Here is a 16,463-nt window from a genome sequence, read left to right on the forward strand (position 1 = left end):
TGAATGTTTATTGAATGCCTGTTATATACCAGGCACTGTTCTAGGTGCCTGGGGACACAACAGAGAACAAGATAGGCCAATTCCCTGCAATGATGGAGTTTACTGTCTAGTCTAAGGGCCACACAATAAATAAGTACGTAATATAATGTTAGGTAGTGACTAGTGCTGTGAAGTAGTAGTATGGCAGAGGTGATATTTGAGCAGAGACCACATCAGAAGGGTACAATTCTAAGCAGAGGAAATAGCAAGTGCAAGCTTAGCATGCTTGCAGCTGAAAGTCCATGGGCTGGAGCATAGCAAGTGAGGGATTATGGCAGGAGATTGAGGGCTAGAGAGGTGGCTGTGTTAGATCATGTAAGGTATAAGGACAATGGATTTGCTCTGAATGTGATGGGATACCCCTGGAAGATTTTATAGGAGAGTGAGATCTAACTTATGTTTTGAAAGGATCACTCTGGTTAGTATGCAAAGACTATCTTGTAGGGAGGGAAGATTGGACACAGGGAGACCAGTTAAGAGATTGTTGAAGTAATTGAGGTGAAAGATGATGGTGGCTTGGACCACAGTGATAGGGACAGGGGAGAGAAGTCCACAGTAAGTTCTTAGTAAATGTTAGCGTTTATTTGTAAAAGGTGCGTTGAGAGCTTTGAGGAGTCATTGAAGAGGAGGGAGAGATGAGGATGGAAAGGCAGGTAGGGTCCAGATGGCAAAGGGACTTGTATGCCATGAAATGGTGTTGGAGCTTTATCTTGTTAGAAAAGGAAATGGTTCTCTGATTGTATGTTAGAATTGTGAGAAACTTTTTAACAAACCCCTGTGCTCAGGTTTAGAATGATTCAGATGTGCAGCTAGGGTTGCAAAACACTTTTGTAAGCACTGGAAGTTTATTCAAGGATTTTAAGCGTTGTTCGCTGACCAGATTTGTTTTTCGGTGACCTCTGATTAGTCAGTATACAAACCACAAAGACTCTGTGTTGAAGTTCATGGACTTTCCTATTCAGACTCTTGAGCAGTTTGCTCTTAATTTATACTTAATTCCAATAAGTGCCATCTGGTTCAATCAAAACAATTTTATATTTAGGAAATCAGAAGGTGGGCATCACTGGTTAATCACTATGGCTGTCCATTATTTTCTGGAGGAAGCAAAAAGAGATAGCTTATAGAGAAAAGTAATTAGAATATCTGCTTTCAGTTCTTCTTTTTAAGATAAAGGGAACACCAGCCTTTGAAGATTTCCCAGTAGCCCCATACTTTCATAGCATTGCTTTGTTCTTAAGGACCTATTCTTTGGTTTTTGAAGCTCTCCATAGTTCCAGGTTATGTTGTAGGGACCAAAGAAATCACAAATATACGGTTGTGTGGCATTGAGAAGACGAATTTATCTTTACATGTCTAATTAAAATGATAGCTATTTTTTCCAAGGCAAGGATTAAATACAGATTTTTAAAATTATATTAACTCATTTATTCTTAACTCTTAAGTGAGAATACTTTCAATCCTTCAGGAAAGTTGAAAGAATAGTACATTAAACATTCGTATACATTTCACCTAGCTGTACCAGTTAACATTTTGTCACATTTGCTTTACCATTCTCTATACGCCTTTTTTGTTGTTATTGGAACCATTTGCCTAAATATCTAAGCTGCATCAACCCTTACATTTTGTAATTGGTATTTGAATGTCTGATCTTATGTTTGAATAATAGTGTATTCCGGATGAACAGACTTGTAATAATTATATTTAAATATAGCTTATAGCATTACCTCTATAGCATGATTTAATATCAGAATTTTCATTTTATCTTCTTCAGAACAACAGGATATGGACTTGGATATAGAATTTGATGTGCATCTTGGAATAGCTCACACCCGTTGGGCAACACATGGAGAACCCAATCCAGTCAATAGCCATCCCCAGCGCTCTGATAAAAATAATGGTATGGACACATTCTCTGCCTTGGGGTAATTGTAGAGGGTTGGTAATGGGAGAAGAATAATGGCATTTATATTTTTGTTGTTTAACTTTTTTAATCTAGAAATTTTCTGACATATTCAGAAGTAGAGAGTATACAGAACCCAATGTGTCTCTTGCCCAGCTTCAACATTTATCAGTACGTGATCAGTAATGTTTCTCTCTTTCTCCTGCCCAGGTTATTTTGGAAGCCAATAGGTATCATAGATGTCATAATGAAGTTAACTAGATATCACAGAATTTCATTTGTAAATATTTAAGAGTGTATCTCTAAAAGGCAAATCTCTTAATCTGAAGGTTCGCTCTCTTTCTCTCCAGTTTGCTGGGTTTGTCTTGTAGAGTTTCGTATAGTCAAGATTTTGCTAAGTGTATCCCTGTGGTATCATTTACTCTTCTGTCCCTTGTTTTTCTTATAAATTGGTATGAAGTTTATTTATATCGGGGTACATAATGTCTGGATGTTTTTCTTTTTGGGTTGTTATTAGCCATCAGTGATCAATGCCAAGATTAAATAATTCTCTAGAGATCATAAAAGGGTGATAGTTTAATGCCATCATTCTTTATTTATAATCTGGAATACTTCTTTAAAGAAACCTCCATATCAACTGCTTGGTTACTCTGAGGAACAGATTGTATAGGAAGGGCAGGATAAATGCTTGATTCTTTCCCTTTCTTTACCATTTTTGAAAAAATGAAGTGGTTTTGATGTTCACTTAAGGTGAGCAGTGAGGGTTTTTTTTTTTTTTTTTTTTTACTATTATTATAAAGTTATAGATTTAAATACATTTGATTTGTTTCAAAACATTGAAGTAGTTTTACACACATTGATGCACAAATTTTCCCATCTTTGGCCACTGGGAGCTTATTCAGATTGGTTCCAGGCTTTTGACATGACTCCAAAAGACACAGTAGTGCCTGTTATTTTGTTAGTAAGCCAAGATGCTCTAGGTTCATCAAAGCCTACCATAGACCTGGAATCATCCTTTTCTCCAAGGAACCCTAGTCCCTTTTAGTGGAAATTGAATTTTTTTTTCCATTTAAAAAGTATTTGTTGAATGACTCTTGTGTGTCAAGCACTTTGCTAAAAACGGGACAAACGTTAATTCCAACTAGGAGGAGCTCAAGTTTAATGGAGGAGAGGACCCACGTGTGGCCTTCATACATGGCCGCATGGCCTCTCCTCTCCCTCCAGCTCTTCTCCCTTCCCCCTCCACCCTGCTGACCGGTTGTGCCAGGCAGTCTGAGCTTCAAGAGCAGTTCCAGTCACACAAATTCTTCCCAAGCGTCTATGAGTTTTAGCAGTACCATTACCTGATTATTCTGACATATATGTCCCTGTAACTCATTACTTGCCATTTCCTTGTGTATTTTTTAAGTTTTTACTTTGGAATAATTTCAAACTTATAAAATAGTTGCAAAAATAATACAAAATCATGCAGAAAACTCTAATATATCCCCACCCCCAGATACTCAGATCCATCAACTTACTTTAAAAAAAATTTTTTTTATTAGAGCAGTTGTAGATTTACAGGAAAAACATAAGGACAGGGTTCCCATATACTAGCCCCTTATCTCCTTCTCCCCTCATCTTTCCCTATTATTAATATTTTGCGTTAGTGTGGTACCTTTTTTTACATTGATGAAATAATACTATTGTAATTGTACTGTTAACTATAGTCCATAGTTTACATTATAGTTCATTGTTTGTGTTATACAGTCCTGTTTTTTTTTTAATTTGTATTGTCATATGTATATATAACCTAAAATTTCTCATTTTAACTACTTTCTAATATACAATTCAGTGGCGTTAATTCCATTCAGAGTGCTGTGCTACCGTCTCCACCCTCCATTACTAAAATTTTCCTATTACCCGAAACAGAAAGTCTGAACCCACTTAAGTAATAACACTTGAGTAATAACTCCACGTTCCCTACCCCCACCCGTTCCTGGTAACTTGTATTCTAGTTTCTGACTATAAATTTGCATATTCTAAGGCGACTACGTTTGTCTTTTCTATCTGGCTTATTTCACTCAACATGCTGTTTTCAAGGTTCATCTGTGTTGCCACTTGTATCAGAATTTCATTCCTTTTTACATCTGAATAATACTCTATATACCGCATTTTGTTTATCCCTTCATCTCTTGATGGACACTTAGGTTGCTTTCACCTTTTCGCTGCTGGGGATAATGCCACTATGAACATTGGTGTGCAGACAGATCCATCAACTTTTTTTTTTAATTCAGTTTTATTGAGATATATTCACATATCTTACAATCATCCATGGTGTACAATCACCTGTTTACAGTACCATCATATAGTTGTGCATTCATCACCCTAGTCTATTTTTTGAACATTTTCTTTATACCAGAAAAAGTAAAAATAAGAATAAAAAATAAGAGTGAAAAAGAACACCCAAATCATCCCCCCCCACCCTATTTTTCATTTAGTTTTTGTCCCATCCAAAAACTATTCATTTTTCTACTCATCCATCCATACACTGGATAAAAGGAGTGTGATCCACAAGACTTTCACAATCACACTGTCGCCCCTTGTAAGTTACATTGTTATACAATCGTCTTCAAGAGTCAAGGCAGTTTGATAGTTCCATGTATTTAATTCTAGCTATTCCAGTGCATTGAAACCTAAAAGGGGTTATCTATATAGTGTGTAAGAATGCCCACCAGTGACCTCTCGACTCTATTTGGAATCTCACAGCCACTGAAACTTTATCTTGCCTCATTTCGCATCCCCCTTTTGGTCAAGAAGATGTTCTCAGTCCCACAATGTTGGGTCCAGATTCATTCTTGGGAGTCATATTCTGCGTTGCCAGGGAGATTTACACCCTTGGGAGTCAGAGCCCACGTAGAGAGAGAGGGCGGTGAGTTCACCTGCTGAGTTGAGTTAGCTAGAGAGAGAGTTGGGTAACCTAGAGAGAGACGGCTATGTTTGATCAAGAAGGAGGTACTCAGGGGGAGACTCTAAGGCACAATTATAAGCAGGTTTAGCCTCTCTTTTGCAGTAATGAGCTTCACAAGGGCAAGTCCCGAGATAGAGGGCTTGGCACACCAAACCGCCAGTCCTTGATGTTTGTGAGGACATCAGCAACAATCCAGGTGAGGAGTCCCAACACCTCCTCATTTTCCCCCAGTTCCTGAGGGTGGCCCTGCATATGTGTGTGTGTGTGTGTGTGTGTGTGTGTGTGTGTGTGTATTTAGTTTTTTTTTTAATTTTTAAAAAGTTTTTGTTAAATTCACTTTTATTGAGATATATTCACATACCATACAGTCACCCATGGTGTACAATCAACTGTTCATAGTACCATCATATAGTTATGCATTTCTCACCCCAATCCAGTTTTGAACATTTTCCTTACACCAGAAACAGTAAGAAAAAGAAATATAAGTAAAAAAGAACACCCAAATCATCTCCCCCATCCCACCCTATTTTTCATTTAGTTTTTTTCCCCATTTTTCTACTCATCCATCCATAAACTGGATAAAGGGAGTATGATCCACAAGATTTTCACAATCACACTGTCACCCCTTGTGAGCTACATTGTTATACAATCGTCTTCAAGAGTCAAGGCTACTGGATTGGAGTTTGATAGTTTCAGGTATTTACTTCTGGCTATTCCAGTAAATTAAAACCTAAAAAGGGATAGCTATACAGTGTGTAAGCGTGTCCAACAGAGTGACCTCTCCATTCCATTTGAAATCTCTTAGCCATTGAAACTTTATTTTGTTTCATTCCACTTCTCTCTTTTGGTCAAGAGGATTTTCTCAATCCCACAATGCTGGGTCCAGATTCATTCCCGGGAGTCACATCCTGTGTTGCCAGGGAGATTTACACCCCTGGGAGTCAGGTCCCACATAGTGGGGAGGGCAGTGAGTTCACCTGCAGAGTTAGTTGGCTTAGCTAGAGAGCGAGTTGCCCATTTTTTTAAATAAGTTGTTTTTAAATGAGTTCTTTATTGTTGAACTGTAGAAGTTCTTAATAACTTATGGATATTACATCATTAGATAAATAATTTGCAGCTATTTCCTCCCATTCTGTAGATTGTCTTTTCACTTTGTTGAAAATTCCCTTTGATGCATAAAGTCTTTAATTTTGGTGAAGTCTCATCTATTTTTTGTTGTTGCTTATGCTTTTGGTGTCATATCTAAGAAATCATTGCCAAGTCAAATCCAAGGTCATGAGGATTTTCCCTTATGTGTTTTTCCTGTGAGTTTTATGGTTTTAGCTCCTATATTTATGTCCCTTATCTATTTTGAGTTAATTTTTTGTGTGATCTGAGATAGAGGTTCATCTTCATTCTTTTTCATGTAAACATTGGTTTTTCCTGTAACATTCGTTGAAAAGAGGTTGCCAATTTTTACTTAACCTCATTGATTATAAATCTGTTATCTCTTTTCACCCATATCTGAAAACTCAGTTGTAAACACCAGCAGCATACTTAATGTGATTTATCCCTTGATAAATACCCAACAGAATAATAATACCAAACTGCCACTAACAGTATGTTTACTGAAAACAGTTTGAAGATTTTTGTTTGTTGGTTTGTCCTTAGGATATATCCCTCTAGGGATGTATAATAAAATTATAGTATTGTGTTTTAGAGTCACTTGGAATAATCCTTCTCTATGTGGTCATGCTACCAGCTGGATACAGGATTATATTAATATGTTCCATTTTATTTTGATTTTTTAGGGATTGATTAAAAACATCAACTGTAATTATTTAAACTGTTTGCATAGTTCTGAAGTTACACTTACAAAGCAAAGTATACTAAAAGAAGTCTTAATTTTAATTCTATTACCTGTATACCTTATTCCATCTTGTCTTATAGACAACTATTTAGCAAATGTTTATAGTCCTTACATTTATGTAAATAAGCAAATACATGCATATATATATTTCTATGTGTCTGTATTTATATATCCCTTTTGAGATAAGATTCTATGATTTAATTCAGAAGCTTCCTTTTTAGATTCCTTATGCCTCACATACTTGATATTGAATTGGATTAGAATGTTAGCAACCACTCAGACTTTCAACACTGACAGGCCTTTATAAAAAGAGTTCTGAAAATCTGTATCTAGATTTTATTTTGAGAATTTACTCTGATTTAAGACTTTATATCAGCCATTTATCATTTTCTGTGTTCTAAAATTAATTTTTTTCTCTAAGTTTATTTTTGTAGTTGCTATCATCTCTCTTTTACAAATTTAGTGAAAATGTTTCTTTTATTATTTGATTTGCAGTGCAATTTAGGTTGATTTGATGTCAAACCAAAATGTCACATCTTTAAGTATATTAGGAGCATTGTAATAATTTAATATACAATTGAATTTAATAGTAATTTTCTTCTGATTTAGAAAAACTTTAAATAATAAATCCACAGTGGTAGTTTTTGTGTACACTCCAGTGGCTACAGATAATAATATTGGGAACTCTTGATTATCCTTACATTTTACAAAGTTATCATTTTGTCAGAAAAGATGAGAATTATCCCAAGGTCATATGTATTTGATCTTGGAATGTAATTTAACATTATTTGTCTGACATTTTAGGAACTGAATTATAGCTCTGAATAAATGGCCTGACTTTTCTCATTAAGTTATTTAACTTTATTTCTTAAAATCACTTGGTGTAAATCAGATAATTGAAAGACTTCTTCATTAAACTTACACTCCACAGTGTTTTTTACGCAGCAATGGGTGAATAGAAAAATGGAAATAATTTTCTTATTTAGTTTAGTTTTGCAAATGAGGAAACAGGCCAAATGAACCTGCTACTTTCACATGGGGACACTGGGTTAGTTGTATATCCACAATTGAAATTGATGTCTCCAGACTGCTAATTTATTGCATTTTCTGCCCTTTACCCACCTCCTTCGCCATTGTGTTTCAGCTAAGCCACAGAAATGGTGTTGAGAATAATCTGATAATGAAAAGTAGATAATAGTTGATTGTATTTTGAAGTTATAGCATGTGACTGAAATTTTTTGAGTTGAGGAATAGCTATTTATGGTGTTTATCAAACCTATAATTTTTTGTTATCAATGCTTTTTATCTCTTGTAGAATTTATTGTTATTCACAATGGGATCATCACCAACTACAAAGATTTGAAAAAGTTTTTGGTAAGCCTATTGACCTAAAAAGACAGTAGTGTGGGAGTATACTCCTTAAGAGAACAGTGAGATGATTTGTTGGAATGTACAACACTGTTTAGGTATGATGAAACAATTCCTAAGACAGTTACAAGTGTATGGATGTTTATTGAACTTTGCTTTGTTGACAGTGGAACAATTCTGTTCCTTACATATGAAGGAAATAATTATTTGGCTTTACTATAAATGACCCAAAAAGCTCAAATAAAACTGGAATTTTGGAGGGACATCTTTTGCTTTGTGAGAGAAGACCTTATTTGTCATTTTTAAAACAGTTTCTAGGATATGTAAGGAGAATCAGTCCAGATTAAATGAAAGTTGTGTACCTTTTGCAGCTGTATGATGTGTTGTAGTAGTTGGTCAAGGTGCGTTCTCAGGGCTGTCCTATAGAACTGTCTGCAGTGATGGAAATGTTGTGTATCTCCTGTCCAATATTATCCACATGCAGCTGTTAAGTATTTGAAATGTGGCTACTGTGACTGAGGAAATGACTTTTTAATTTCATTTAATTTTAATTAATTTAAATTTAAATAGCCTTGTGTAGCTAGTGCTATTGTATTGGACAGTGCACTATTATCTTCAAAGAATGAATGCATTATATTTATTTGGGCATTGGTGGTTTTATATTTCATTAAATTTTAATTATTTAAGTGTTAATTAAATTATGTATAGCCTAAATATATATAATTATAAGTTAACTGTTTATTCAAGTACCCAGAATACCTCACTATTTTGGGTTTGTTATAATCAGATGGTGACCTTAATTTTGAACAATGAGTAATAGAGTATGGTGGTCAGAAAAATATTAGAAATTGGTTGGTGAGAGCTTTTAGGAAAAATTCTGTAGAAAGATTTGGATATTATGAATATTTCCTTAAATGTGTTAATTTTTGTCTTTTCAAATTACAGGAAAGCAAAGGCTATGATTTTGAATCTGAAACAGACACAGAAACAATTGCCAAGCTTGTTAAGTATATGTACGACAATCGGGAAAGTCAAGATACCAGTTTTACTACTTTGGTGGAGAGAGTTATCCAACAATTGGTATTAAACACTACTTTTAAAGAAAATGATTGCAAACATTAATTATAGTAAACTTTCTTTAAATTAAGTTTGATAAGCAGGAACTATGCTAATATCTTGAGTATTTTTGGCTTTTATTTTCCATCTATATACATGTATACAACTTGACTAATATTAAGAGATTGTTGTTTGACTTATTGCTGTCCCCACTTAACTATTCTACTTATCTCATTATAGTTTAATGTCACGGGAATTGAAAATAATCCCAGAGCAAACAGGTTGTCTGTGCTTATACACACAAACATGTACACAATATGCACAATCAGGGATTCATCCCTCTTGCTTCTTGCTCACCTGGGTGTTCTTCCCAAGTGATAACGTGGCCTGGGGGCAGCTTCAGTCACATGTACAGTCTTCATTCTGGGATAGTGTCTACTTGTCTCTGAGCCAGTGTAGTCACCTCCTTCTATTTCCTCACTTGAACTTTTCCTTGGCCCTGTATCTCTCCAGAAAAGTAATTCCCAGCCCAGAAGAAAAGCAGCATTTAAAAAAAATTCCATTCCTATTGCCCTAATTAAAGATTAAAGAGATCAAAGATCCACAAAAGTCCAAGTCCATGGTGATGTGCACAGCTTCCACCCCACTCATAGCTCGAGCTTACCCCTTTAAAACCCTTTACTTCCCCTAGAAAGATGCAACTCTTTCCTCCTCCTTTTACTCAAATTTTGTATGTCTGTAGCTAAAGGAGGAATCAGGGAAGGTGAAGAAAATAGAGACCTGTTCTTTCTCTTTATTCCAGGCAGAATAGAGTGTCTGCCCTGCCTTTCTCGTTTCTAATAGGTTTTCCTTTCTATTCATTGTATAACCCAATTTGGTGATCTATGGTGTTTCCTTAGTTCTCCTACCTCACAATCCTGCTTTATCCATTCTTGATTACTATACGACCTTCCCTGAGGAGGGAAATGGGCTGATGAGGGGGTTGAGGGAATGGTATGGTATATATGTACTATATGTGATTGTGAATATTTATATCCCCAGTCAAGGTCAAGAGAATGGACATTAAATGTGGTGTCCAATTACTAGGCCAGATTAATGGGTTTTGGTTATTGAGTTTGGGATTTTATCCTTTTTACTTCTGCCTCCCCTTAGTAGTTCATAATGTGAGAGAATTGATATTTTTATTGGGAAAAGTTGGTAGCATGAATGAAGATAACTTTTTAAATGGTTTGTTTTTGGAGTTTATTATCTATTGAGCATATTTTGAGAGGAGGTTGGCTAAAAGTGTGGGGTTTAGATACACAAAAGCTCATCTACCTAAAATTTAGATTTGTTAATAACTAGCGCAAAAAAACAGTTACGTGAACAGAATGTTTCTTTGAAAATAAATGTTGAATTTCTATGCTGAAACCGGTATATTTAGGCATTTCACTTTTGAAAATTGATTATAATAAATATGGCTAATACATTTTTTCCCCCTCCATAGGAAGGTGCTTTTGCACTTGTATTTAAAAGTGTTCATTTTCCTGGGCAAGCAGTTGGCACAAGGTACGTGTTCTAGTTTGCTAATGCTGCAGAATGCAAAACACCAGAGATGGAGAGGCTTTTATAAAACGGGGGTTTATTTCACTACACAGTTACAGTCTTAAGGCCACAAAGCGTCCAAGGTAACACCTCAGCAATCAGGTACCTTCACCGGAGGATGGCCAATGGCGTCCGGAAAACCTCTGTTAGCTGGGAAGGCAGCTGGCGTCTGCTCCAAAGCTCCGGCCTCAAAACGGCTTTCTCCCAGGACGTTCCTCTCTAGCAAGCTTGCTCCTCTTCAAAACATCACTCCCAGCTGCACTCCGTTCAGTCCCTTTGAGTCAGTATGTTTTATAAGGCTCCACTGATCAAGGCCCACCCTGAATGGGTGGGGCCACGCCTCCATGGAAATATCCCATCAGTTATCATCTACAGTTGGGTGGGGTGCATCTCCATGCAAACAACCTAATCCAAATGTTCCAACTTAATCCCCACTATTATGTCTGCCCCACAAGATTGCATCAAAGAATATGGCTTTTTCTGGGGGACATAATACATTCAAACCGGCACAGTACGTATAAATTTAATAATAACTAATAATTTGAAGCTTTTGGGTTATAAGTTTATTCTCTACTCACTTTAATGTGACCATTTCACCATAAAGACATTATCTTTTCTTAGAGATAATCATGTGAGTGTCATATTTATTTTCATATTCTTCTTACCTATTTTACCACAGAATCTCTTAATGAAGCAAAGACATGTTGGCATTTACAATTGGCCTCTTCCCTGTAGTGGAGCATTGTGGTTACTTTGTGAATTTAGTTATTGAATTCTCTCTAATGTCCAGCCAAAAGTATTAAGTTTCTCCAATTTTTTTTGGAGACATACATTCTATACACATTCCTAGACAACTGTACCATCACTACTTCTGCTAGATTATGTAGACCATTTTAGAACAATGAGGAGCCCTAAGAACTGGTGAGAAGGAGGTATCTTGAGTCTACTGACAGGGTGACAAAGGAGAAGGAGCTAAACTTTCATTTATTGGAGTTCTTCGAAGTTAAAAGAAAGTTCTCTTTAAAAAGGAGAAAAAATTTTAAATACATTGTTATAGAGCAGGGTTTGGCAAACTTTTTCTCTAGAGGGCCAGAAAGTAACTATTTTAGGCTTTGCTGGTTGTATGATCTCTGTAGCATTTACTAAACTTTTTTTAAGGGTAGCCATAGAGAATATGTAAACTAATGGGCATGACTGTGTTCTAACAATACTTTACTTTCAAAAATAGGCAAATCTGGCACATGGGATATAGTTTGCTGACCCTTGGTATAGTTCTTTTCTTATAGTTTTGTGTAGTTCTTTCGTTGTTTCTGGAGTTGAGCTTGGAGGGAGAATTTAAACATTATTTGAGGGGTGTCGGCTCTTTAAATTTAAATTTTATGTCACTAGTGTGTTGTTTGTAAAAATGGTTTAATTTGGACTAATTTTGTACTTGCAGGCGAGGTAGCCCACTGTTGATTGGTGTACGAAGTGAACATAAACTCTCTACTGATCACATTCCAATTCTCTATAGAACAGGTAAAAGGTATTCCTATATCATGCCATGGTGAAAGTTTATAAATTGAATGCAGTAGATATAAAGAATTGTTTTTCTTAAATGTGAATAAATGCTCCTTTGGTCAGATACACATGTATATGTAGTTCCGTATAGACTTGAAAAGGATTCGCTTTTGTCATTTCTCTGACGAGTAGAATTTTTTTCTGTTGTATATCCTTAGCTAGGACTCAGATTGGATCAAAATTCACACGGTGGGGATCCCAGGGAGAAAGAGGTGGGAAATGCACTCTGCATGGATGGGGAGGAGTCTCACCATCTTTTGTTTGTTCTTTACTAATTCCTTGTTCTTGGAGTGAATGAATGTGCTGGGCCTCTAAAAATGTGCTTATTGTATGGGAAACATTTTGATGTTATTTTTCTAATTTTTCTAATTTGCAGAGTATATTTTGTTTGTTTGCTTTTGGCATTTAGAAAACTGCTTTCAAGAATTTGTTTCTTTAAAAGGAAATTCTAAGATTTGAGAGAAATTAGGTGAAATTATAAAGCATTTTTTAAAATCTGTGTTAAATTATGTAGGATAAATTATTATAAATAAGATGCTTAGATTAGGAAAAGAGCACTGTGTGCTAGGCTATTATAGCTATTATAAATTGGACAAAGTTGTATTATTTGAATAATTTAGCTTAACTTTTAACTTTTAGTTATGTTTAAATGGTCTTTATTTTCTGCATGACATTTTACTTTTAAATTTACATCTATGTTGATTGGCTTTGTTTGAATTGGATTCATTATTCTTTTATTGCTCATGTTTGAAGTTTATTTTTCTATGACTTTCAGCTATACAGTTTCATTTTATTAAAGATATAATTAGAAAAAAAAAATGGTGTACCCTTTACATTTATTTATTGTTACAAAAACTTCCCATGTAAAAGACAAGGGAGTGTTAATGCAGGAAATTGAAATCCATATTATTAGTGTATACATGCTGGCTTCTTGAAAAAAAATTAGCAGAGTACTCTAAACACATTAATCTTTAGATGGTGGGTGCTTTCATTATTTTATCTAGAGCAGAAAGTTATTTCTTTAAAAAGCCTTTAATCCTGAGATGTTAGAATTTATTTTTTTTTTTTCCCCTCTTCTTAGAGAAAATCTAGTCTACCACTTAACAGTACAGAATTTGGATCCAGAGTTCCAGATTCTGCTAATAATTTTGCCTTTGTATATATTATCTATATGAAATGTTCATTGTCTTGGGCTGCTTTCAGAAATAATGAAAAATTGGTTAATGTCTTAAGAAGTTGGAAGAAAAATTTATCACAAGACAGAACTTTTGAGATCATGGACTGTGTTTTAGTACCTCTTATTTCTTTAGGTCTAGGTAGTTTGTGGCTCAGTAAAGTGTAGTTGAAAAAAGAATAGGCCCACATACTTGTTGAAGAAGCTGTGCAAAAGGGGAAAATACTAGACTGACTTTCCAGCTTTTGCTGTTTTCTCCAGGTATTGACCTCTGACCAAATAAAGCCATCTTTCTACCTATAGGAGAGGAGTGATAATAATAGTGTTCCATTTAAATCAGAGTAGATGAGAGAATCAATATATGGGAAAACATTTTGTAGATTGTAAAAATCATATAGATGTCAAGTAATAAATGTTCTTTTTATTTAAATGTGCAGTGATACCACAACTTCTTTTAAGTATTTTAATTCATTATACTTGATTGCTTGAAAAATGAGATCATCAAAATTTGGAAAAAAGAGCATAGTGAAATTCATCCCCATTAGGACATTTTATAACTGAAGCTAGTTGTATTTATTAAAAAATGTAAGTGCTGAGCTATCCTTTTACCTATTTTTTAAGTCACTTTTCTTGCATACAGGAAGATTCACTCTTTTTGATGTACAGTTTCATAAGTTTTGTCAAATGCAAATAATTATATAACTACCACCATAATCAAGATACAGATTAAGTCTACCCCCATTCCCCAGAAGTTCCCTCGAGTTATCCCTTTCTCTATAGCCAACTCTTGACTCCATTCCCAGCCCCTAGCAAACACTGATCTGTTTTCTCTTTGTACAGTGTTGCCTTTTCTAGGATGTCATCTTATACTTGTTTTTTCAAGTGTGGTATCTTCTCTGGTGTTAAATTTAGATGAGAAGAGCTATTTTGTTTTTTTGTGCTCAAAACACCAAATAATCACAGACTGTAAAGAACTTTGTACATTTCTAAGAATAATTATTACCATGCATTTTAGAGGATTGGTACAATATGAGTTTTTATAGGTATATTTGTACTGTTCTGTGATCATTGTGTCCATAGGTTCCAAAATTAACTATGTCTTGATCTTTGAGGAAGGTACTTCCTTCCTGGGACATTTATAGTCTTCAACTTCTAAATTTTTCCTGTATTTGGCTAATTTGTCAAACTTTAGTATGTTTTCCAGTTTTTCTTCTGATTTGGCTTTAGTTGTGGGTGAGCAAAGAGGAAAAAAACATTCTTCATTAATGACTTGACAAATTAAATAGAAGTGCCAGAATTAAAGGAAATTATCATTGCAAAAGGACCATGCTTTATCCTGACCTAAAAGAAGCACACAAATACCCCAATTATAAGAAAGGAGAGGCTCTGGGTTTATTATTATTCCAGTTTCTAGCAGTAGGTGCCACATATGATACACCATAGTTAGAGAGTGATATGTTTTTTTTGTTTTTAAACCATTAAGTATAGACTACAACTTGACTTCTTATGCTGACTTGCTGTTAAAATCTAGAGAATTTTTATTATGTGATAATAAAATGAATATGCCATTGGTTTTAATTTTATTTTTCATTTCATGAATTTGATATCTTAATGTTATTTTTTGATAAGTATAAGTACATAAACGTATAAATATGAACTCCATATAATTTTATATAAACAAGATTATACTATACGTACTTTTGGTTAAAGAAAAGTTAGTGATGTTAATGAATTATTTAACTTTAACCTGGAAAAGAAATATTACATTAAAAAATTTAATGTGACTGTTATTTATCATGCGTTCGTTGGTACCTGCTATTTCACTCTACACCTTTTGTCTGTTCTTATTGCTCATTGCATGGTAATAAGATGATTTACCTGGCATTTAAAAATTGCTGAAATAATTTTGTGTTGCCATGATTTCTTGTTGATTTGGTAGAAAATTATGTACATTTATATATTGGCAATGATTTTCTACATGTTTACTGATTGATGCTAATTTCATGCTCTAGGCAAAGACAAGAAAGGAAGTTGCAATCTTTCTCGTGTGGACAGCACAACTTGTCTTTTCCCTGTTGAAGAAAAAGCGGTTGAGTATTACTTTGCTTCTGATGCAAGGTGAGCTTCCTTAGCTGGTTCATAGAGAATTTTTAGTAAAAATTCTCATGCTACAGGAAACCAAGAAGTCATTCTGTGTAATTCTAGTCATGCTGTATAGGAGAATTTTTTAAAAGAGGAAATGCACGTAACCTTTTTGGGAATGGAATTTTAAGAACACCTTTTCTCTCTATTTAAAATACATGTCAGTTTACCAAGAATGGATATGTTCCTTGAGATTTAACCCAGTGTATTTACCTGTGAGCTTTGTATTTTTTCAATCTTCTTTTAGGAGGCTTACTCAAGTTTGTGGGGAGGAGAGATTTTAGGTTGGACGTAGAAAGGGCCTCTGACTTAGCATTCTACCAATTACAGAATAGTTGCCAAACCAATTGTGGTTTTAGTCTAATGTGAAGACTTACCTTTTTAATTCAGAAGCAGTTTGAAGCATAATCACCTTTTATAAAGTGAGTAATATTGGTGTGGACATTTTGAGAGAAATGCATTGGGATACTTAGATGCATTTATAAATGAAATAGTAATAATAATGAGGATAAAATGGAATCACTCTAATTGCCAGCAATTATTTTGAGTATTTCATTATGCCTGAAAATAAGGGGAACTAAGAATGAACAAAGGATGCAGCTTAAGAATTCAAGTAATATATTATCTCAGTAAAGAAAAAAGCTTCACTGTTTTCTAATTTTTGCAGATGTGTAAGTGTAGTCAGTGCTATAATGTGTCATTGCTATCATTAAGTAGGTTTGTATCTGAGTTGACAGTTATGGGCTCAAATCAACTGGAAATTACAGAAACATGAGTCTTATCAGCCGTTTTTTCATTCATTATGCATTCCTGTTCACTATGAGCCTAGCCATGTGCTGGG

At 34.7% G+C, this 16,463-nt stretch overlaps 1 protein-coding gene across 1 annotated transcript in view; it reads left to right on the plus strand.

The window, feature by feature from the left end:
• The window catches only part of GFPT1 (glutamine--fructose-6-phosphate transaminase 1), a 61,501-nt gene that overhangs the window by 19,482 nt on the left and 25,556 nt on the right, over positions 1-16,463 (plus strand). Inside the window, exons 4-9 of the mRNA XM_037806881.1 lie at positions 1,811-1,936; positions 8,054-8,112; positions 9,052-9,186; positions 10,649-10,710; positions 12,185-12,264; positions 15,493-15,598. Of these exons, the coding sequence (XP_037662809.1) occupies positions 1,811-1,936; positions 8,054-8,112; positions 9,052-9,186; positions 10,649-10,710; positions 12,185-12,264; positions 15,493-15,598 (568 nt within the window). The remainder of the gene's footprint in view (positions 1-1,810; positions 1,937-8,053; positions 8,113-9,051; positions 9,187-10,648; positions 10,711-12,184; positions 12,265-15,492; positions 15,599-16,463) is intronic.

This window comes from Choloepus didactylus, chromosome 17, assembly GCF_015220235.1.
Source record: "Choloepus didactylus isolate mChoDid1 chromosome 17, mChoDid1.pri, whole genome shotgun sequence".
Classification (NCBI taxonomy): Eukaryota; Metazoa; Chordata; class Mammalia; order Pilosa; family Megalonychidae; genus Choloepus; species Choloepus didactylus.